The 25,459-nt window shown below is 36.8% G+C and overlaps 1 protein-coding gene across 3 annotated transcripts; it reads left to right on the forward strand.

Annotated features, from left to right (window-relative positions):
* The first annotated feature begins 1,854 nt into the window (after positions 1 to 1,854).
* Positions 1,855 to 22,991, forward strand: LOC139983515 (uncharacterized). 3 transcript variants are annotated; one of them, XM_071997125.1, is made up of 5 exons: positions 1,855 to 2,243; positions 6,409 to 6,508; positions 7,099 to 7,340; positions 7,655 to 7,759; positions 19,870 to 22,990. In XM_071997125.1, the coding sequence occupies exons 2-5, from the start codon at positions 6,415 to 6,417 to the stop codon at positions 20,398 to 20,400; spliced, it is 972 nt and encodes a 323-aa protein (XP_071853226.1). In that variant the 5' UTR covers positions 1,855 to 2,243; positions 6,409 to 6,414; the 3' UTR covers positions 20,401 to 22,990. The 3 variants fall into 3 exon arrangements, with proteins under 3 accessions (XP_071853226.1, XP_071853227.1, XP_071853228.1); XM_071997126.1 differs by having other exon boundaries at positions 1,856 to 2,024; XM_071997127.1 differs by lacking the exon at positions 1,855 to 2,243 and adding an exon at positions 2,267 to 2,885 and having other exon boundaries at positions 19,870 to 22,991.
* The last annotated feature ends 2,468 nt before the right edge of the window (positions 22,992 to 25,459 follow it).

The raw sequence follows: 25,459 nt of genomic DNA on the forward strand, positions 1-25,459 counted from the left end.
TTACTAACTGGTTGTGTGTCCAGCTGCCTAAGTGTTTCAGTATCTTGTTCCAATCCTCAAAATACCTCACCGAGTGGTATCTGCCTTCTTCTCCATGGTCGTGCTTTTATTTCCCTTGCACAGCTTGGGTTTGGAGCAGATATCATGATAAGTCAACCTAGTGGTTAACGCCGGCATCTCCCAGTCATGAGATCCCCGGTTCTATTCCCGCCGACAGCAATTTGTGTCGTCTGGCAAGGGTGTTGTTCAATAACAACTTCCCGACATGGACGTTAAATGGATGTGTGCCGAGAGATTGGCTTCGGTCAGCTTGCGAGTCTAAAAGCCTCCATGGCTTCTTTCGCGAGTTCCTGCTTGCGGGAAGATCACATATACATACATACATACATACATACAAGTTGTGTAGAATGTGATCTGCAAAGATTATTTGTAGCAAAGGCCAACTACCAAATCGGTAACTGTTTACATTGGAGCTATGCGAGACTGCACACGGACTGAGGATAGTCAATATTCAAAATGTAATTCACACTTTTGGAATCGTTGACTGCCTCAGTCAACCGGTATCAGTTCGCCCATAACAAGAGCCATATGTTTTCTGAGCATTTGCATTTTCTACAAGTTTTGTTAAGTAAAACACACGGTAGGCTACTATAGTTGCAATACAGTACTTTAGTTCTGTTATGCGTTGTGCAACTAGTACTGTTGTATACATTGTACGTATTGACGGGGATCGATTGTGGTGTCTAACAGTGCTGTTACACCTCCTCCGAAACTAGGTAAGATTACCGGCATCAGACGTTTCTTTTTACGGGATTCTTCACCCATTTAAGTGCTTTTAACACGGTTTTACCGAACCGCTTAATCAGTGACTTATGTAGTTTTATGAGGTAAATTGCCTTATTCACTGGTTGGTAGATTTCATAAAAGGCTGGTTCAGGCAAATACAGGAAGGTTTTTTTTCTACATCTGAGATTAAAATTCCCGTCCCCTCAAGGAGGTACCCTATCAGCCCTACTATCCACTATTTATATTGACGAAATACGTTCAGACTCCCACTCCTTTGTTGTTATATATGCTGAGAAAACTGCCTTATCTTGTCATTTCTCTTAATGTGCAAATCGCCAAAATCAACGTGATTATCGATGTTGTATTACGGAGGATTTTAATACGTGTGAAGAGAAGAATTTACTTCTTAATCCAAAGAAAACAAGATAAATGATAGTTGAAGATATTAAAATTTAACATAACGGATAAATAGAAACAATAGAGGAGAAAACGATGATTGTCGGTTCATATGTTGAGCGTACTCCCCACAATATGTATGTAAGAGTCTGAACTAAGATAAGTTAACATTTAATAGCGACATTTCAAAGGTGTTAGCTAAGTAATTTGATATTTGACCAAGTTTGCCCCCATTTTCCTATGGGAACATGTAAAGTGTTTAGTATATCAATACCACCGTATGTTAATTATGCAAGACCCAGTTTGGTATCACTTCATACATGTTAACGGAAAGAAAATAGTTAAGAATTTCCTAAAATATTGTACACATATATTTTGCTTTGAATATAATATTCTTAAATGTTGCCGCCAAAACATTATTAGACTTACCAAAAATATATATATGCCTTGAAAGATCATCCTCTACATCGTTTATATGAACTCTTAAAGTATTTTAATATTCATAACATTATACTGGTAGTTTCTGTGTTCTGTGCTATATGAAAAATGAGCGTAACCGACAATTTACATGTCGATGTTCAAACTTCGCAGCGTTGTTTATTAATACAAAACGAACTCGGCTAACACACCCATCATACACACATACATGTGTGATCTATCGAAAGTATTTGTTTGTGTAATAGATTCATGTGCAACCAAGTAGAATGTGTACATGGTCAGTAGGCTTACAGACCGCTACGATATTACATATGTAACACGTTAAAGTGTTTAACGGTTTTACTTCCTGATTCAGTTCACCGTTGCTCTAGAAACGGGAGGAGGTTTGGGAAGTCGAGTATTTAGTAAGTTTAATTTGGTATTTTTCAAGCGTTATCGTTAATTTTGAAATCACGTATTGTCAAAATACACACTCACGAATGTGATATTATATGCAGTACACGGAAGCGTAACACAAGTGACGTTGAGAAGCGGGTAGCCATTTTCCCATCGAGAATTGGAACCTACATTGGCTTTAGAACAATGGAAAGCATTCGTCTTTATACTGGATTTACATTACAAAGGTAACATTGGCGTTTGTAAAAAAAATGTACTTATTGATTCAGTCTTTGCTCGACAATCTAGAGAAAAAAAAACGGGGAGTCGAGTATTTAGTTAGTTAAAATGTGTACTTTTCAAGCGTTATTGTTAATTTTAAATCACCTAAAATGCATTGTCAAGCTGCACACACAAGAAATTGATATTATGTGCAGTACACTGAACGCAGCGTAATAAAGTGACAGTAGAGAGCGAGTAGCCATTTTCCCATTTGGAATTGGAACCTGCATCGGGGTTAGAACAACGGAAAGCATTTGTCTTTATACTAGCTTAACATTACGAGTGTAACACGTTCACTGTTGTAACGGATGTACTTATTGATTCAGTTATTCTGTGCTCGAAAATCTAGAGGAGATTTGGGGAGTCGAATATTCAGTAAAGTAATGTTTTTATTTTTCAAACGTTAGGGATTTGTTCTGTCTGCGCTGTCGAACTGCGCACTCGAGAATAGGATACAATGTGCAGTAAACGGAACACAACGTAACAAAGTGCTGTAAAAGAACAGGGCCGCGTGGCTCATATCCATGCAGCGACATGCAGCGATAACATCTTTATGGAAACAAACACTCACAGAGTGGGTCTTGAAGACTTAATCGTCACATTTGAAGGTCTGAAGTACTTTACAGTAAAAACGCCACATATGCAAAAATGAGTGACCAAGCACTTTCCATAGTTAGGATTTGTCTTAGCGTACATAGGCTAGTGTCTGTGAAAGCTAGGGTATAAGTCAACGGGTAAGGCTATGCTACGATGTTATCAGTGTAGCCACTTGGGACAAGTGAAAAATATGTCTATAAACATTTACCAATTGTTTTTTACCAGGAGGATGGTACCTGACTTAGTCTAATGTAGTTGGGTGCGATACCTAGGCCTAGGTTAATAGAAATTTAGTATGGCACTAGAAAACATTTAAGTTAGTTGCCTGAGTAAAGCATATGCTGGTTACAAAAGGTGATATTACTGGCTAGGGCCAGCCAATATACGCCTTTAATGCCTGACCCAGTTAGATAATAGGTATTTGCAAGACCAAACTCATATGTGCTGTTCAATATTCATATTTCCTAGCAATTTGCTTTGGGTCGTAGCACAAGGAGGTCCCAGTTTCAGAAGGCTAGTGAACATAACTTGTTGATTGAAATTCTCCTCTAGACATGCCGATACACTGTCTATTAACATCCAGCTTTAGAAAAAGAGCTGTAAGAAAATCATGTAACACGACATGTAATTCACTAGCCTCTTCGTATGTTGCACATTTAATTTCAACTGATAAAAATTGAAGATACAGCTCAATAGATATTTGTGATCCCTGAATATTGCATTCCAGTCCTGATTTTGTCGGCCATTCTCATAACATGTATCACAGATATTTCTTGCAGCATGCACTATAAAATAGTACCCCGACACTAGCCATGCACCCATTAAATAATGCTTTGTTAGGCCTGCCAAACGTCATTAGCTGATATTGCCCACTTTCTTTCTTTCTTGTTTCATATGGTACACAGTTTAGATTTTAAGAACATCATGAAAATTCCATAATTGGGCTCATTCGTACAACGAAAACCTATTTCATTGTCAGTTTATTGATATTAAGTTTTGTTTGTTTGGGGTATTTTTAAACATGATTTGAGACACCAGTTGATAAGATTGAGTGACTAATAAAAAAGTTGTGTCTGGTTGAAGGGGCAGGGGAGGGGTGGGTTGGTTTCATCAATGATCAACTGTAGGGCTTTGAAAATTGTACCCATACACAATAACAATGGAGTTCAGAGCGTTCTGCTCTTATGAGGGTAACTGGTGTGAAACAGTGCATGTGATATGGAAAGTTAGGTTCAAGTTGCACTCAAATACATAAACATTCTTAGCATGTTTATCTATTGCATTGTCGAGGGTATTTGCACTTAATCACATGTTGTACGTACATTTGTTATAATGATATGCACGATGTTTTAATCAAATAATGTGTGATTGTGGATTGTAAAGATCAGCATGTTTACATTCATTTTCTTTACATGTTCTTCAATTTGTTTAAAATGCTTTTATTTTATTATTGTTATAGAATGATTGCTGCACAATCAAAATTTCTGATTACTAACCTCAGTTCTGAACTACTTTTATGATAATGACTTAAGACCATCCTTTTCATACTACTATACACTAGAACAAACATGTGTGATGCTAAAGACAAGATATGGCATAGGACATGTCCATAACGTAGTTCTGAATATCAGCCCAGCAGATAGATGCTGTGATACAACCAAGGCAGTTAATTTTCTTTTGATTAAAACCAGACTTGCATCTCCTGGTTATGGCCCTGTGCACAACATATTTAAACTTATAGAGTGCTTGACTTGTAGAAACATTAGATGCTGTGCCTATCCCCTCGTGTAGTTATATTTCAATATAAAATATTTATATATGTATACATATATATATATATGAATATATATATGTATATATATATATATATATATATATATTTATATATATATATATATATATATATATATATATATATATATATATATATATATATATTTATTTATTTATTATTTTGACAGTTCTGTTTCTTGTTGGTACTTCTCGTGTCTGAGATATTTGAAGTAGTTGTTCCACCGCTGTTTAAAGGAACCGGTAATGTGAGACTGAATACGAAATATCTAATCGATGACCGTCCGTCTACGTTCAGTTAAATATTTGAAGTTAGATGTAATTAAATACATGCTGGGTTTGTTAAGAGAATGTCGACGAAGATTGGAGTGTTCAGAAACTGGGAATCCTGCGAAATTATCACCAAAATAAAAATAAAACTATTGGCAAACTGCTTATCCACTAGAAAGCCTGTTTAAGAGAATTTGTAAACTTAAATTGGCCCGACGTTTCGATCCTAGCAGGATCTTCTTCAGAGGCTAAATGACAAGTAAAAGTAACATAAGGGACAATAAACGCACAGAATACAGACAGGTTACTTGTCATTTAGCCTCTGAAGAAGATCCTGCTAGGATCGAAACGTCAGGCAAACTTACTTTTACAAAAAAAGATCACCAAGTGATTTTTTACAACAAAAAAAAAAACATTAGAATATGTTAATGACGTTGCTAGGGCCACAAGAAAGTGAAGAGGTTCTAAGACCACAGTCAACATTGATCATATTAATCACGGTGCCTGAGTTATTATGGGGGCATATTTGGCACCGAGGTTTACCGCAACTTTGTATACTCTATATAGCCGATACTAAATACAGTGAAACGAATGTGCTATGGCAATTGGACCACCTTTTGGAAAAACAACGATCCCATTATTCCTTGGGTGAATAGTTCGGTACATACAGCGAAATGACATGCATCTCCCCCACCCCCTCCTCCTCCACCCTGCCTGCAAGAAACACTGACCCTTACGTCTCTGCTAGAAATCAATCATATAAACAATAATTAAATGAAATCATAATATCGATAATGTCCTATGTGTTTTGCTTTTTATATACAAATATTTCAGTTAAAGACAAAACATAAATGTTTTGATTCCTTGACTAAACTCGAATTGAGTCTTTGGCTTTTCCAAATTACGCGTCTATCGTTGTATTGGTTCACCCAGTCACTTATTATTTTGTTGCTTTGCAGGTAATTTGTGTTTGTACATTCGAGCTTCCTTAAAAAACATTTTGAATGTTACAGTTATATATGAGTTCTGATGTTGTACTACAGTCCTTCGACTTGAAAGCTCACACGTTTTCCATTACCGTAGTCGGCTAAAAGTGATGATATCTTATATACGATAAATCAAGACTAGTTAATAGAACTGAGGGCACGTAAAACCAAACAATGTTCACATACTGATACACTTTGAAATGATATGTTGTCTTAATGTGAGGTCAGTGGGGGAGAAAGGGGGAGAGACATGGCAATCATGGAAACAATTAGGCCTATTATATTCTGGATATAAGTTATATTTTGAATCCACTGACTGACGATTTAGTATATTTAGTAGATAATGAGATCACATTTAGTTAATTCTTTAACATAACATTAATTCTAAGAAACATTGACATTGACGTTAATTGGTTATTTAGTTACTTGAGCTAATGCACTAACGTAGCAAACAGTATCGTCCAATGCAACGTTTTTTTCTTTCAAGGTCAATATGAACAAATCTTTAACATTAAAATTGGTAGCATTGGTGTTCGTCTCTGGGCTCGTCTTCTGGCAATATTCACCGGAAATTATCCAATCAACAGGTGAGTTTGTCTTCCATTAGATGAAACATGGCTATTCTTTTAAATATATCATTCGTAACCGTTCATAGTCTGAATTCACATTATAATGTTAAGAACTTGTAAGTGATGAATATTGAATTGCATAAACTACATGCGATCTCAGAAGTTTCGCGATGTCGGTACGTAGTTGACCCATTAACATATTCAATATGGGAGTGAACATAAAAATATAAACAATGAATATATAATCAACATAGTTAAATAGCCACTTAAATTTGGTCTAACTCATAGAAAAGATTTCTTAGCATAAACCGATATCTTTTATCATTTTTTTACTCGAATGTCTTTCCCTTGCTCCTGAAGTTTCACTTTATTACTTGCTCTATCTAGTTTTCTTTATACTACCGTGTCGTACTTATTTGCTTAATAGTTTCTTGAAACAAACATTGCACCATGATATACATTAGTATTGAATAAAAAATTATGTCCGTTTCAATAAAAAAGTGATTCTCAATTATATATTGCGTTAATTCATATGAGGCCTATCATCAATTGTTCTTGAAATGAGTTTGTATCTCCCTGGATTGCTCGTTATTCCTTTTTATATTTAGTTTCTGTTCAAGTCGGAAACAATTATAGGTTCATGCCACCTCCAATGACATACTCAGATATCGATGTAGATGTGTCAGTACCTTCGATAGATGAACTGTACGACAGATTGGTCCTCATAACAGCCTTCTCTGACAATCACTACAACGAGGCGATGGGTTACATCGGGACAGCTCAGAAATATATGCCTGGAAAGAGAATCGTCGTATATGACTTAGGATTGTCAACCAAGATGCAAGACGAGGTAAAAAGACATCGTAATGCTACCTTGAAATTTCTAAATAATATGATATATGAAAAAACAGCATGGGTTATATATTGTATAATTATATATATATATATATATATATATATATATATATATATATATATATATATATATATATATATATATATACAGTACATTTTACTTACTTTAGTACATATAAGTACATTTTACAAGTACATTTCACAACTCATATGCATCTTTAACCTCCACCCCCCAAACAAACAAAAAAACCGGTGGGATAACTGTACTTTGATGTGAATATTTTCTTACTTCGCTTTTGGTTAATACAGGTTAAAAGACTCTGCAATGTCGAACTGCGGATGTTTATCTTCAGTGATTATCCACAACATGTCAGCGATTTGAATACTTACGCATGGAAGGCAATACTAATCAACGTGAGTTCTCATTATAATATCGCTTTATTGTGTTTGGATGATTTTATCCAGTTCACTAAGTTGTTAGTTTCACACATTACGAAATATACTCAACAAATCGAAAGTTTTTATTTTTAGGGGTAAACCATTTGAATGCGAAGTAAATATTTTGGTAAAAATATATAGTTTTCGATTTTCCTTTAATAATAGCATTTTTTGAACTTCAAAAGGAGTAAACATTCCTAAGCAACCATTTACAGACCTATTTGGTACTACTGTATTTGTACCAGAATGTTTCTTCTAGGTATATTTCTGTTCAAAGCAGTTACAAGCAATACTCTTTGACCCACTTTGAAAAAATACGTTATCGGTGGTCTACAAATATCTTTCCATACATGGTAAGTTAAATGCTTGCTAGAATTTTCACATTTGTTATGGAACACGCAGTTTTGTATAAACAATTGAAGCACTTCTTTCGGCACTACAATTACAACCCAAAATAGTCTCCCTTGCACCCAAAAAAGATCCTGGCCAAAGCAAAGGACCTCCGGCTGTGACACTAGATCTAAGTATCAATTAAAGTGAGAAACATTTTAGTCCCCACCGGGACTCGAATACTGACGTGCCCCTCAACATGCTCTCGACCATAACCAACTAGGCCATGGACGGATTGTAGGTCCAGTGGTTCCAAACAAGTAAGGAAGCCCGCCATTCCCCTCAATGCCTTGCCTTTATCGAACAATGCTAGTCATGCTTGGTGATAATATTTGCATTAGTCTAGAGATCAATCATAATGCTTAGCAGCTCAACAAGTATATTGTCCGATAATTGCATTCAACCTTCTAAAATCTCTGCAAAATCGGTTTGTGCCATCCCGTTTTCGGACTAGCACTACTGGTGATGCATAGGCTGAATTTGATTCTTTATACTAACCATTTTATGAGAGTTTCAACCTCTTCCCTAATGACATCTCGTACCGCAATTTGAACTGGCTTTGACCTTACCGGATCACTGGACGTTAATTGAATACTCTGCTAAATTAAATATTTCCTATAAGACAAATCTGTTATTTTGTCTAAATACTCTTCTAAGAGGTCTCTCATTACCTTTACATGACAATCATTAAGATCTTCAATAATCTTGAAATCACAATAACATTCTTTTGATTTGATACAAGTGAATACTATCCCAATTTCATTCTTTTCATCAATGTTATCCTCACCCTGCAAACTAAACCTACTGACACAACAAGCATAACCATTTCATCTCCTATATCTTCATTAGTTTTATTTTCTTCATTTACATAACCACTTTCCATCCCAACCAAACAGCAGTTTTTCACATTCTCTTGTAATCACTTTTTTATGCTAGCAAGATATAATGTTTCATAGCCTTTGACATTCAGTTTGTAGTCATTTTTTCTTAACTTCTCTACTATTTTGTAGGGACCTAGCCATTGGGTAAACAATTTGTTAGTACTTGAGGGCATGAGCGAAATCACTTCTTCACCCAGGTTTTTTTGTCTTACACTTTGCGATAGCGCTTTGACGATTTTGACAACTTTCATATGCGATTCGACAGGTTTCTTCTAACCACTGCTTGAGGTTGAACACATATTGGTAAGTTGTTTTCACCTCGTCCTGAATTTCATTGGACCAAAGGTCTTTCAGAACATCTCGAGGGCCACGAATCGTTCTGCCATACAATAGCACAAAGGGCTAAAAACACATGCTTTCCTGTGGGACCTCACTATGAGCAAAGATAAGTGCATGCAAGTAACGACCCCATTCAGATGGGCGTTCTGCTGGCATTTTTTTAACATGCGATTCAACGTCATGTCAAACCTCTCTACCAGACCGTTACACATAGAGTGATACGGGGTAGTATGAAGCTGCTTCACCCCAACTACCTCCCTATTTCCTTCATCAAATCTGAAGTGAACTGACTTCTCAAATTAGAAAAAAAATTCTTTTGGCACACCTACTCTAGAAAATATATCAATCGATGCCTCAGCAACAGTTCCAGTATCCATCCATTTTAGAGCAACAGCTTCTGGGTATCTAGTTGCGTAATCTACCAGAGTCAAAATATACCGGTTGCCTCTATCAGTAACTGGGTCAATAGGCCCGGCCAAATCTATAGCTACTCTACTAAAGGGTGTATCTATTAAGGGCATCTCCCCTAATGGTACCTTTGTAACCGACACCCTTGGAATTGTCCTCTGACACAACTCACAAGAAATACATAACCTTTCACATCACCATCAATACCAGTGAAATGTTGTAATGATGCGATTCTTTGCCGTCTGTGTGCCTAACTGTTCAGACATTGGAGTGTCAAGAGCCAGTTTCAGTACAGTGTCTTTAAATTTTGTAAGCACAGCTAATTATCTTACAATTTGGCCTCGTCCCATCTTAGGACTTGTAAATTCACGATACAGCATTCCATCACAAATTTGATCTCATCAGCTTTTCTTAGAAATACACTTGTCCCCTTTTACAGCTAATTTCCAAATCTGTGATAAAGATTCACCGTCTGTTCTCTGATCTGGCAAAAATTTAATCTTTTGATGCAATATCTAGGGCTTACATAACTTTCAGAGGCTATTCGATTTTTGTCTCCTTGTTTCCACAGCAAACCCATCCATTTGTACTGATTCCAAAATGTGTTTAGAACTGTATATTGCTTTCCAATTTGGGTTTGGAAACTTTGGATCATCCGATCCACTAACATCACCAACAAGTAAAGCATATACTAGATTTTCCAATACAAAGTCATCTACTTCACCTGAAAAAAAAAATGGTATGTTTGCTTGAATCAAAGAAATTAAATCTGCCTTTACCGTACCTTCTAACAATATGCATTGCTGATTTTCCCTGTGTACTGATGTTTCTAAACCCATTTTTGTCTGACTACAACTGTGCTGCACCCTGTATCCCTTAGTAAATGAACAAGATCATCATGTACAATACCTTCTGCTAAGGGCATACTCTTTTCCAATAAAACAATTGCACTTATTACAGGCAATTCATCCCCTGATTGCAATTTCCCTAATTTTCCAGGAACCTGCACACCTTTATGTCGGCCTCTACACAGAATCCCATTTTTTCACTTGACTTGTCTGACTTTTGCTTGGGTTTGTTTCTCATTGGGTAATCTCTAATAATATGATCTAGGTTCTCACACATAGAGCAAGCTCTTTGATTTGGTTAGGCACTAAATTGAGTGCCAGGTTTTTCCCTGTACTACCTGTTCCCATCAAATTTATTGCACTTCAGTTGGCCTGTTAAAAAGTCCCCCTACTTTCTCGACTTCTAGGATGGAACTGCAAATACATATCTGCCAATTCCGTGAAGTCGTCTACACTTGACGTGTTTCTTTCCTTAATGAGGAGAGTAAGGTCTATATCACTGATATGAAATAACTGTTCTTTAAAAATTAAATTTCTTTCTTACATCAACTCAATTCAATCCTAAACTTACGTCTAAATCCTTAATCATAAAATTCATACCTCCGTAATAATGCCTCTTTAAACTTCTTAAAGTTCATTGCACGATCATCGGGTAGTCTCAAATATAATCCCAAAGCTTCCCTGTGAGTAGTGCAGAAAGAGGTGTCGCCCAATTTTCCCTGACTAACCATTACAGTTGCATACAGCTCGAAGCGCTTTAGATAGGCGTCAATTTCATATATTTGTTTTCTCAAATAGGGGCCAATTTGGTTACACTTTGTCCTGGAGACATCCACGAGCAATCCCCTGCAGCTATTTTACCACCAACGTTCACCGTTTTCAGCGCTAAATTATGAGCTCCTATTTCTCTCATTTTTAATTGTTGTTCACGTTGCTTTTGTTTTTTCCCGATCTTTGATCCTATCGTCTCTTTTCTTTGTTTCTCCTCTTTTTCATTATCTTCTTTTACAAATTGTGCAAGATCTTTTCCATCTAACTCCATTCCTTTTCCAATGCTTACCAGCTCTTTTATATTCCTCTTTCCTGTTTTGATGAGGTATATCAGACGCATGTAGTACGGTTGCAATATCTTGTATGATATCGTTTGATTTTCGGGTGCAAGCTTATATTTAGTCTTCTTATCTTTTTGTTAACCTTTTCATAAATATATCTATAACCCTGTATTATACGCCCTAACTTCCCCTTACTGAAACTAACAGGCTTAATTGAATCTATTAGATTAGTATTAAGACTAACTTACTCGAACTCTTCATACAAATGGTTTCGAAAATTAGGTCCTTTGGTCAGTGTGACGTCCGAGTACACTCATACGTGTCCTCTTTCTCAGAGAGGTGAAGTACAAGTCACCTGAATGTGCACACCGTTCAGTAAAGACAAGATTCCCTATATTCCTAATAACGGCCAAAATAGTCCAACCTAAATCCCAGTACATTAGAAGATACAAAATATACAATCTTAAAATCCCTTCTCCCACAACCTCAATAGACAGAGATGATAGATTTGTTGAGAATGTCAAAAACTCCTGAATTGCTGACGCAGCAGTGCCGTTATAACATTTAATAAAAACCTAATACTTGTATAAAAGGAAGAATTTACAAGCTTCTTATCCCATAAGAGGGCAATGTCCCTAGATTTAAAAGGACTATATGACAGTCATTTATACACAGATGAATTTCAATGGCGTTCATGTAATACGAAGCATTAGCATAAATAAATTCAATATAATGAAAACAGGTTTTGACTTTGACGTCACTCTGTATGGCAAGGGCAGTGAAATCATGACACACTACAATACAATATTTATGATAGCTTGACTGATCACAGCTATTAGCATTATATCGCCTTAGGCTATTACCAACGTAATGCCCATAATACAAACGCTTAGCTTAAAAAACTGGATATCTCATTTCACATATTATCCTAAAGCTGAAACACTCTGTATACTTCATGTCCCCCAAAAGAAGATATACTTTATGTATTTTGATGCTAATAGTCACAAGTCCTAATGTAGAATAGTGAGACATATATCAATGACCCATCAAACAGATCCTACTCAAGACGTAAAGAGAATTGTACCACTAAAATATTAATTTTACAATTAGATGCAAATTCTTGTAAAGTCAACGGTTACCAGATGATGAGTTGGGTTCAATTGCAGTTGACTAAATAACAATACCAAGTTTGTATATAATACCAAATTGACCTATGTTGGAATTGGTTTCGAGCCAATTCGCAACATATTTTATCCGCACGAGAAGTCAAGTCACAGTCCATTCTCATGACAAGTCAAGTCAAGAGTCAGTTATCGTCAAGTCAAATCAAAAGAGAAAAATATGGCTGACTAGGGTCAAAATCATGACTTGGTCTCGAGTCAGAAACAATGGTGACGTCATTATTTGGACGCGTCCTCGTTGTTCAGCTTTCATGCACAACCAACACGGAAACGAAGCACAACAAGAACTGTGTGATACAGTTACGCATCATAACTGTATATAATATGTAACGTTATCGAAGCACAGGTGCGCAGATAGTGTGTACTCCTCCCACATTTGTGAAATACCTTCAAAAGTGTCACTTCTGGATACATAAAATGAGGTTGTTTCCACGGCACAAAAGGAAGGTCCTGTCGTCTCGAAACCTCGAAACAAGGAGTGTTAGCTCAGTGGTTAACGCCGGTGACTTTCAGTCATAAGGTCCGGAGTTCAAGTCACTCCAAGATTAATGCATGTGGTCCAGTAACAGAGCTGTTGATAATTGACAATTCATAATCATCGACGTTATTTATGAATGTAAGAGACTGACTTCGGCCAGCTTGCGGCTTTGATAAGCCAATGACGACTTCTTCGCGAGTTCCTGCTTGCAGGGGGATCTAAAATACATACATAAAACCTTTAGTAGAATTCGCTGTGGATACAACCATAGACTGTGGTGGTCATCTCGTTTGAGGATGACAATGCTTCTGTGAATGTAGACTCACTTGTCACAATTCAGAGGGAGCAGATCTAGTGCTGGCTTGGCTAGATAAAGACTTGCTTTCAACCTCTTGGATTTTACTTGCTTTTGAAAAAAAAAATACTGGAACGTGTGGTAAAGACTTCAGCTTGGGTCCACTCTGTCAAAAGGTTTTGAATTATATTTGTGATATTCCAACTTCCCATCGAGACTTATGCCCTTTCAGATTATGACGTCTTCCACCGCTCACTGTAGAAGTCAAATGTTTGACTGCAACTTTAGTAACAGCATTACATCATATAAACAAAACTATTTGTCTATGTCATGTTTTCTTTAAGTTAAGCATGCATGGATTGTTTCTGTGATGAATCAGTGACCTCAGGTATGCATGTCAATACCAGTATTTATTACTTTCTGAATAACTGAGGAAAACAGGGAACGCATTGACAATAACGTGTGTGATCAGACAACCTGAGCATAGCGGCTGAGTGATTCATGTTTGTAACTAGATATATACCCACAAATATTGTTGAAAAAAAGCAGTCCGTGTCACAATTGTATGGAGGAGGACTCCCACGAGGCTTCCTGTGTGTGGTGCATTTCAACAACCCCGAGACTACATACCTCCTGCTTTATAAACGTTTGGTTCCGCCTTTGCCAGTCTAACACCTTTATATCGCTCTATACAGTCACACATTCTTAATCCAACTTCATTAGTATTATTTCCTCCACAGAAAATTCATAAAATGCCCGTACGAGTTTTTTTAACGCCCATCATGATTTGTTTTGACTATTTGTAAAGTCAACAGTATACAAGTTTTGCTGTCATAAGTTTAATATAGCTAAGAGAACTTAGTTTCCGTGTTGGATAATCAAACATAACATAAAACCTCCCCGATTATCAACGCTATAGTTATACAGTCTTAGTTTAACAGCCTAGCTGATGTAAATGTTACTTTCTATTAATAATATTAACCGGAAGTAATCGGTATCAATTTCTAGCGTGTATATTTACATTTCATTTCTTCTTTGGCGCGAGAGGATATACTTCCGACCATTAAAAACTCCAAATTTGCAGTGACGCTGAGAAAGGAAATTTAACACGTGCTTGAACATCACATTGCATACTTCATAACTATATAATTAGTAATTCCACTAGCTGTTACAAATTTACTAAAAATGGTAAACAATTAATGATTTCTTATTATGAATAATGAAATCCAGTGATACTAAGTGACGTTTCGTTATAAACGTACTAGTATTTCATTAAATCAAATAATTTGTATAAACAAATCAATAATCATTTTAACAAATTACAATTCGTTATGATGAAATAAAACTTTGTATCTACTTGCATGTACGAATTCTTCATGTGTGGTACTTATTAATAAGACATTAATTGTAACAAATTAATTATTTTATCATTATATTTCATTATAGTGAACCAGTATTTCATTACAGCAAAATAATAATTCGTACTAACAATTAATTAATCATTATAAGCTATTTTCGGTGGCAATTTTGGCTTTCTTGTATGTTGGCTTAACATGCACAAGATCCCAATGATTGAGTGAGAAACGATACTCAATGAAATGGGGCAACACAACCTAGTATGAGGGTCAAGTCTAGTATGATGTTTTGGCAGCAGCCAAATGACTACAAGACGAACGGCGATATTACTTTATTTTGTCAAATACTAAGTACGAATGCCAGTAAATGCGGCAAGCTCTAATGAATCGACTAGCTTCAAATCTTCGCGAATTTAGTATTAGCTAGTGTCTAGCCTATGAATGTTGTTACATGCTCCATGCTCCAAAAGCGAAACTTCGAAAAGTGATTTACCTGACAGATACTCCCCCATTTGTTGAATAATTGTATAAAAGCAACGAGTCTATCAGCTTTGTAAAGCAAGGCTTACAAATGAACTTGCTTTCTGTAATACAATTTCACATAACCGTTTCGAACGAGAAGCCTGTGTTAACTGGTTATGAGTTCGTTGATGTGATCATCATGTGACAGTAATAATTGTCACCGATAACTCCTGGGACAATTTTGGGTCCGGTGAATTTCCGGAATACTAGGGTGTTTACGTCTGTACAATGCAAGATGCAACAATTAAACAAAAGAAAAATATTAGATATTGCAATGACGAATTTAATGATCAATAATAATTTCGGATTTTTAAAATTATAGCAACATCATTACTTCCATTACTTAATGATAAAATACTTGGGTTTAGGTTCAGCTAATAAGGTCATTCAATAATCGTAACAACGTGATGTTAACTGTTATTACAATGTTAATGCCAGCTTGCACAAGTTACTATAGTGCACTGTTGAAGAACCTAAAATCTGCCCAAACCTCCAGAGACCGTGTGGGACAAACCAGTCGGCTTAACAGACCAATTGCAGTAATTATACGGTATCCACTTCCGGAAGAAAACTTCTGGAGTGACCAGGATCCACACATTCACAACAGAGCGGTTTACTTGCCCGGTTCAGTTGGGATAACTGGGTCTGACTTGGTGTAGGTTTTGTTGTCTATGAGTCCTTCCAGGGACTGGATACATGTCAGTAGCCTTAACCAGGCGCTTATCCAGGATTTTCTAACCCGGGGGGCGCGAATTACTATCTAAGCGGAGCGCCACCATCGGTTGGCGCGGAGCGTACAAGAAAATTTCTGGTTTTGATACCCCCCAGATCACCGGAAATGGCACTTCTCGGGCTTGAAAATGAGCAACCAGATGTACACTTTTGCCTGAGAACCAAGTATTTCCCAAAAGTTTTTTCCATCCATAACCTTTTTGAAGATTGTCACCAGTCACACATCATGTTCGACCTCATTGCATGTCCTATGGATCATTGCTTTTGTAGGTTATTCTACGTCACGGCCCACAATATCCGAAAGCCCCACTTTTCAAGGTTTTAAGCCCATTATTTGTTGAGAATTTGAAAATTCACATTTCTCGTGAATAAAATCACTTCAAAACATACCCATAATGTTGCACAAAATGTCATCTATGGACAACCAATATAGAAAAAACCCCTTCAACCACCAACAGACAGGTCAAAATTGAACGAGTAGAGGAAAGTATGATGAAGAATGTTGGTGAGGAAATTTTCGAAAATTCCGACACAGTTAATTTATTGGTGTAGAAATATTAAAACCTCTTAAAATGGCTTTTACAAAACTTGGTTGAAGGAACAGAAAAATAGCAGATATTTCCGATATCAGGTATATCGAAACCGAACACTTCACTCATAGGCGTAGGTCCCGTAGGAGGCGAGGGCTGCAGCCCCCCCCCCCCCAATTGTTTTCCCATTTTTTTTGGGCACCTACTGAAAGAAAAATAAATAGCAATGAATAGCTTAAAATGATCTCCTTGGTAATTTAAATAAAGTTGTAAGCTTGGCCGACATTACTACTGTAAAAGAGAGTTTTGACATAAATGGATCTGTATGGTTTTTCTCCATCTACATAAGACATTTGGTTGTTTACATTAGCATCCGGCGGTATACTGTGCAACTTTCACGGACCGTGCGGTACACGATGCCATACAATGTAATGACCGATCTTGCCTATATGATATTGGCATCGACATGTTGAATGCGCGCGAAAAATTTTGGTTTTTTTTTCGGGCAAGTCATTACAGCCCCCAAATCCAATCTGGCTCCTACTCCTTTGACTACACACATTGACAGTTTTTGAGGCTGTTCATCGTGGAACATGCATATCAATGCTCATTGATATGATGTTATATCTGCTCTTTGCTTTACAAATTCGAACAGGCGTGTAGCGAGTAATTGCCAAGGGAGCCTGTAGGCAAACTATCTAAGCGAAGCGCCACCATGTGTTGGCGCGAAGCGCACAAGAAAAATTTTGGCAAAAAATGCCTCCCAGATCGCTGGAAATGACACTTCCCAGGCCTTGTAAGTTGCATCTAAGCATTGTCTATTTTGAAATTACTAGCGATGTCATAAAGAAAATTTGCTCGGGGTGGGGGCGGTCGCCCCCTTCCCGAAATGCGTTATGTTCCCCGACGACTCGGTCGAGTTCAAGTACATTAGTGAGAGAGGAAAAACGGAAACGTCAAAAATGGAGTTGTCGGGGTAAGGGGTAGGGTGAGGCGCACATCCCCTCCGTAATCCTTGATCTGTCACTGGCTACCCTGTGTATATAATAGGGATCTTTCTCTTCCCGAGGTCTTGGCTATCTTCTACTCCCTCCTTTTCTCCTTTTTCTCTCTTTTTTCTTTTTCTTTTCCCTTCCTTCCTCTCCTCCTTTTCTTTTTTCCCCTCCTTTTCCCTTTTTTCTTCTCTTTTTTTTCTCTCCTCTTTTCCTTACCCGGGGGGCGCGCGCCCCAACGCCCCCCCTGGATACGCACCTGTTAACTGTATGTGGGGTCTATTATCTAGGAGCCCTCACGCTCTTTGGTCTCAATTGGCTAGGAACCCAGGCTGCTTGCCTGAAAATTAAGTTATCAAACTTAAGTGAATTTGCCAGAAATCAACACTTTCTAAAATAAACAATATGCACGCATTTCATATAACTTATTCATGAAATACACATAATTAGTTAACCAACTAATGATACGCCAACATTAATGAATCCTCCATATATATTTTTTAAATATATATATTTAACTCATAACGCTTCACTAAATAACTTGTCCCACCCATTAACATTGCATTACCTTACGTTTCTTTCAACACATTTCAATATGTTTTAATATACTTTGAACAAGTTTCGACACCCCTAATTTACTTAATGTCACAACCAACATTAATCATTATTACCAATACTAGAAAATTATCCACTGCGAGTCGTTCTAGAAATTACATTTACAAATAGAAATCTTACCATTTCAAATGGAAACCAATATCCTCAGAAAACAGACAGTAGGACTGGCATAGAGAATGTACTGACAGCACTGGTGTAAATTAACGTATTTCCTTCTAGATCTTGTAACCTTTTCCCCAATTCAATGACGCCACTTGCTCAACGATATAGCGTTGGAAGCATAACTATAATAAAGTAGATAGAAAACTATACACAGTCATGAAGTCTGTATGACAACTGATGACAACCAAACGTGGTTTTTCCTTTCAAATGAACACCAAAAGTTATTCACTCAAATTGGTACCATGTCTCCTACATGTGTTTCTATGCAACTTATTAAACTTTGAAATTCAGATACAAGCAAGTTATTTCATCATCAATCATGTCCCTATTGAAGTTATGTTATATCTACGTGGCCCTACTTTGTGTACATAACATATTGTAATACATTACCTTGTACATCTATAACTACGGAGAGTTTAACAAGCCATCAACTTTAATAGTCAACCTACGGGAGATTTAAATTTCCATACAACTTGTGACAATGATGCTCTTTGATTGGCGTACGCGTCAATAGTCTAAATAAGAATTTCAGAGTGCATTTTTAGTACTCAGTTTTACCCAAAATAGCAAAAATACGTGTTCAAATTGTTGATAGGACTTATTGCTTTTTCGAAGTTTTATCAGTACTTGGGAGTAATTTTGGTTTCCCCTCTGACCAGTCGACAGAACTGCCAGAATAACGGCTTTATTAATAACTGGTTTCCTCAAGACTGTGATGGGTAAGGAAGTTGATAGGGTAAACGACTTCTTGAATATAATGAAATAAAATTGGGTAAATAAATGCGTGGTGAGAGGCCATGTTCTGTCTCCAACCTCTGCCAGATGTTACGACGATCTCGTAGCTTCACGGCGACAGCGTACAGTAGTGGATGATGTCATTTAATGATGTCATTTAATAAATATTCAAAAGGTAAAGCAGTTACCCAATAACATCGTTATATTCTGAGACGTATTCTTAGACAGTATTATCATTGTATAGTCCACGATTAGAAATATTCAGCTTTAACCATTGCCATGAAGTACCCTGGAGTACGGTACCCTGAAGTACGGCTTTAACCATTGCCATTCTTCTTATTCTATTACGCAAAATTTCCAGTTATATCATTATCTTTGTATTCTAATAATTTTGTTTCAAGCTTCACAACCATATTCAAAATTAGAAGCTGTTTAAAAGTGCCATGCCACTTGGTTCACAGAGAATTAATTATAAAAATGCACCGTTATAATGGACGTTTATGGACAGCCATGCAGATACAGGCTGTCCATTTATAAATATTTCTCTCTTCTTATCTCCCTTTTGCAACAGCTCGCCCTAAACGAATTTGGTGCAGTGTATTACGGAGACGCTTCTATACGATTCAAGAAATCCCTTAAAGTATTGCTTCCGGGAATTGAGCATCACCATGGTTACATGACAAACATTCTAAACTTCAATCCAACGGATCCCAAATTTATACATCATTATCAACTAACTGTACCAGAGATGTTCATCAAACTTGGCGTAGATAGAGACGAGTACCGTGATTGCATCAATTGTGCTCCACATATACAACCAGGTACACAGCTAATTATAAATAGCACCACCATTCAAACGAAGCTCATGCAACCATGGCTACAGTGCGCTATGGAAAAAGAATGTATCGTGCCTACAGGTTCAAACAAAGGGAACCACCGACAAGACGCATCTGCAATCACTCTCCTTGTTTATAAAAACTTGTTCGGAGAGTGGACGGTGGAGGACAACGATACCAAGAAGATGCAAGCAGCCGTAACCGTTAGGAGAGATACAGACGGATTCGAGCATAATCCACAGTATTGTGTAGGTGCAATGATATGAAAACACAGTTTAATTGAATGTTTAAGACGATGAAATGTGAGATCAGCAAACTCTGACATAAATCAGCGATTTGTATATATGAAGCACATGCATCCAAGTAGCATGGAAAGCTCTTTATTTTTTGAACAAGAGAAGAAAGTTTTAGACCAAGCAGCTCAAAGTTATCGACCGAACTATTAGCATACCATTATAGAACCAGAAAGGAATAGCGGAAAAACTATTTACTTGGTTTTTGCAGAGCTCTCGAGCAAAACTAGCCCTTCGTCAGTGCGTGATCACCGAAAGTGACAAGGAGTCGTCGTGAAAAGTGTGTGTAATCTGATCAAACTTGGCGGAGACCAGCTCCTGCAGAATTTTGGAAATTAACTATAGAACTTTAAAGAATGCTAAGTAGAGTAGACAGGAAAGATTTTGTGTTTAAGACGGGTTTTTTCCATTTTGTTTTAGAAGTAATAATAAGAGAATTTGTGGGAAGGCGGAAGTGGAAGGCTGCCCCTGCCCTGGCTGGAGTACTTTTAAGAGAAGGAGCATTTAGAATCCTCCCGGTGGCTGTGCTGTGTAGCTCACAAGCACTCAAGCCACCGGGTTCCTAGTTTTTCTATAGGGCTTAGGGGCCACCAGTCCCCCAACTCCCCTCTGCTAAGGCCGAGGCCTTTTTCCACGAGTTAAAACATAAGGATATCCAGGGTACTTCTGGTTCTGTTTGATTTAAGCTTAGAATGGGTAGTAGAGATTATATATATAATCAAGGAGTAGATTATTGATTAGAGGGTCATGTATTAAGTTAGTTTTGAGAAGTTTGGTGTTAAAGTTTTTAATAGTTATAATAATGCTGGATGTTTTGCCAATTTCGTAAAGTTGTTTATTGAAAGTAAACCTTGGGGTTTGAGGCAGATACGGTAGGCAGATTTATGTATGCTATCTTATTTTTTTTTAATATTCGTAGAACTAATAAAGGCGAAACTACCATACTAAAGATTAGGTTTGATTTTGGCATGATAGATTTTGAGGAGAGTTTCGGCTCTTAATATGTTTGTATTACTTAATGTTCTTAGGGTCATAAGGGTTCTCCATGCTATCCCCGCAACTTTATTTATATCAGTTTGATACTTTAGTTCTATATCAGATGTTACGCCTAGGAAAATAGCTTCTTTGCTATTAGTTATTGTATTATTAAAGAGGTTGGTTGTCTTGGTTTTTATTTTGTTTCTACTAAACAGGTATTCGAAAATTATGAATGTATTCTTAATTGGGTTTATTTTTATTCCCTATTAGTAACACCACACTTATATTATATAAATTGAGTTTTGTAGATAATTGATTGCCTTTTTGACTGTTTGACAAGTGTTCCACATGGCTATTTTATTGGCGAATTGGCTAGTTTTGGTAGTACTGACTTTATTGGTGGGTATGTCGTTTACATATAAAGAGTAGAGTAGAGGACTTTGTACTGAACCTTGGGGAGTGCCAGCATCTATAGAATAAAAGGATCGGAATGAATGGAATTGTACTTAATTTGCATAAACCGGTTAATGAAATAAGAAGAAAGGAGCCTGGCGATATTAACTGGGAAGTTAAATATGAATAATTTGTACTTTAGACCATTATGGCAGGTTTGATCAAATACCTTTTGTGCATCAAGGAAGACTGCCGTTGTGTTTAGTTTACTTTTAAATCCTATTTTGATTCCTTCAGTTGATCTAGCAATGGGGTCTAATTTAGACGTATTCGTCCTGAAACCGGATTGGGAGGTATTAAAGAGGTTATTGCTTTCTAGGTGGGTTAATATTCTGTTATCCGTTATTTTTTCGAATATTTTTCCTATTGCTGAAAGTAGGCTTATAGGTCTGTAGTTGTCTGGGTTTGTTCGGGTTTTGTTTGATTTAACTAACAGTATTGTAAGCGCATGTTTCCATGGCTTTGGAAAATAGCCTGTTCTGAGTGTCTCGTTAAAGATGTAGACAGTTAGTTTATAACGTAATCTGGGCAGTTTTTTTTAGCATTGTGTACATTACCCATCTTTCCTAAGAGAAGAGGCATTTTTTGATTTCTTTATTGCCCTTTTTCATTCGTTATGGTTAATTGGTTTGGTAACGGGGTTCTGATCATCTAAAGTCCCATTTGTCTATTTCTTCTTCAAAGAGGTTATTGAAATTATGGTCAGTCGGGACAGTAAAGATATTTTCAAATGTAGTTGCGAAGAGTTTAATTTGTTCTTTGGGGTTTTGAATTTTGTTCCTCTTTCATCAATTAAATAATTCATGCGGATTCCTAGGTTTGGTTTTCATGTTGGTTTAAAGATAGTATTAAGATGTTAGTATACTCTTTTTCAATGCGTAATATCCTTTGAATTTTAATTTTGTTGTTAATTTCATTTTTGATTCTGTTATTTTAGTCTTTAATAAAAAAAAATCTAGTTTTGTTGGAATTCTCTTCTCAGTTTTCACCTGGCCTTGATTAAATTGAAGATTTCATTTGCAAGGGACTAGTTATTATTAACGCTTACTCTTAGGGGCAGTTTTTATTATAGTCATCCAATATAATTTTTTTAGAGGGTTTGGGATATTGTATCAATTTGTTTAAATTATGTACTTTGAGAGTTATTCATTCGGATATCATTAATATCTTTTTCTACATCATTTTCAAAATTAACCCAGTTAGTGTTTTTGAGAGAACGGAAGTAGTTTCTTGTGTTATTATGGGTGGATAAGTTCAGCTTGCAAAAAAAGATATGGTGATCACTATAGTTTATGTTGTCAATTATTTGAAGTTCATGAAGTTTTTTTTTTCTATTATTGGTAATTATTAAAGGCGATATCGCTCGTAGACTTTTTTTTTGAGGGCGCTGGCATTTTCGAGGTTTCAGCGAGGTTTACTGGGACCCCGAAAACTCACGTGACCTCGGTGGCAAATTTAGATCAGTGAATAGCACAGGCAAGCGTATGCGTAACAAGCCCGTACCCATGCACACATAATGTTATAAAACAGCATTTCAGATTATTGTACTGTTTACCGCAAAGGATTTTCGTACGCGATAGTTTGTTGTTTGTGTGCCTTTGAGTAAAGAATACTGTACGATTTTCGTACAAATACATTCGATTAGACTAGAGTATAGTGACAATCATGGAAAAGGGATCAGGGCAAGGAGAATCGGGCGAAAGAAAACGACCTTATCCTGGAACGAGCGTAGGTTCAAGTGTAGGAAAGCCATTGTTGCATGGACCTGACAAAAACAGCAGTGCAAAGGAAAAACAGCGACGAAGAGTGGAGATGCCACGAAGATCTATCTTCTACGTTCCTACGTAAACTGGCAAATGGAGAAAGAACTCTACAAACATGTCCACGATTTGACTTCTGTTAGCAACGCAGATTTCGCAGAACATTTGCTTCAGGATCACACAAAAAGGTAATGATTTGCTAAGCTAGGCTAAAACTGTATAGGGTAATACTAGTACATAGTAGTAATAGGCCTACAGGGTATTGTCCTATGTAACTGTCAGTATTGCGAAGTACAGAAAACTGCAAAATTCGGACACCCCTAAAAAATAGACGATTTCACCATGATAACCTACAAGCGAAAGCCAATATCACTAAAAACTAGGAAGCTACAGTTATTTCCTCTCCAAAATGACCCGTGCGCAAGTATGTACGTACATATCTGTCAATAAAATGAAGATTGTTTTTTGGGTATTTTAAGGCTTAGGTGTTCGAACTTCGCAGTGTCTATGCTATTGTATTTGTAACATACATGATTTGATGAGCCTAGGCTTTGTAACTAGGCCTATCATTCATTATTTTTCCAACGGACCTAGCGTATGCTAACCTTATCATACTTATCCTAGCACAAAATAGCAGTAAGTTGTATTACTGAGTCATCATCATCACTGTTTGTGAATGCTTGTCATGAGGATACTGTATAGGCCGTGGCTATTCTTACGACTAGTCGTAACAATTATTTATAAACTATTCTTACGACAAAGGCAAATTCAAGTGCAGTAAAGTAAATAAAGCAACTGCGCATGTAGTAGGGGTAACCCTAAACATAAACCTAAACCTCAATCCTAACCCTAACCGGAAGTTATTGTTACTCCTCGTCGTAAAATTCGTACTCCTAATCATAAAAATAGCAACTGCCCATGCGTAGTCGAAAATTATTCTTACGACTAGTCATAAGAATTTAGCCACTTTGTACTGTATACAGTTAAAAATTAAAATATCCTTCCTAAGGAAGACTGACAGGGACTGGGGGTCTTTAGTTTCACTCCTCATATTTATGCTATGGAAAGCTGGGCCTTCTCATCACCAAAAAGTAAACTGTTTTTTTGCCTCAACAAATTGATGGAAATATATTTTCTAACCACTAGGCCTAGGTGATCTGTTCATCCCCACCCCCTCCAGGTTCTAAATTGTTATCAGCTGTCCTTGTTTGAGGAATAATTCTTGTGAATGAGCATTTGAAAGAAAAGCCTCACCTATGCCCAGTCATAATTAACTAGGCATATAACATAGGACTAAGGCCGATAGTATTAGTAATAAGTATCTGAATTTAGTGTTCATAGTAACTGTATTCCCTAATTTTATAATATACACCAGTGAGGAAGGCCTACTGTGCTGTACAAGTACAACCACATGGACCTGCAATTCTTCCTATAAAAATAATGCATCTACATAAATAATTTAGAATCACTACTAACTGATTCACATGTTTTCACATCGCTGCATATGAAACTAGACCTTAGGTTTTTGTAAGGTCAGCCACAGCCAGCATATATGCAATCAAGTTTTAATGGTTCATTTGGGCAACAGGGTGTTATACTGTTATCTACTGACTGTCTGTCCAATATTTCAGCAATCATGTGTACATTTCTGTGTTTGGGATTTTTGAAAGAACCCAACTGCTATGCAAGAAATTAGGTAAATTAGCCTCACAAATTGAGGGACCATATTAGTACATATAGCTATACCTATATAAACCTTTATATAGCCATGCCTGGAGGTAAGAAAGTACCAGTTTTTTGTGTAGGCCTGATGCTCATACTTTATGATGCTGTGCTAAGTT

Source organism: Apostichopus japonicus, chromosome 16 (genome assembly GCF_037975245.1).
Source record: "Apostichopus japonicus isolate 1M-3 chromosome 16, ASM3797524v1, whole genome shotgun sequence".
NCBI lineage: Eukaryota > Metazoa > Echinodermata > Holothuroidea > Aspidochirotida > Stichopodidae > Apostichopus > Apostichopus japonicus.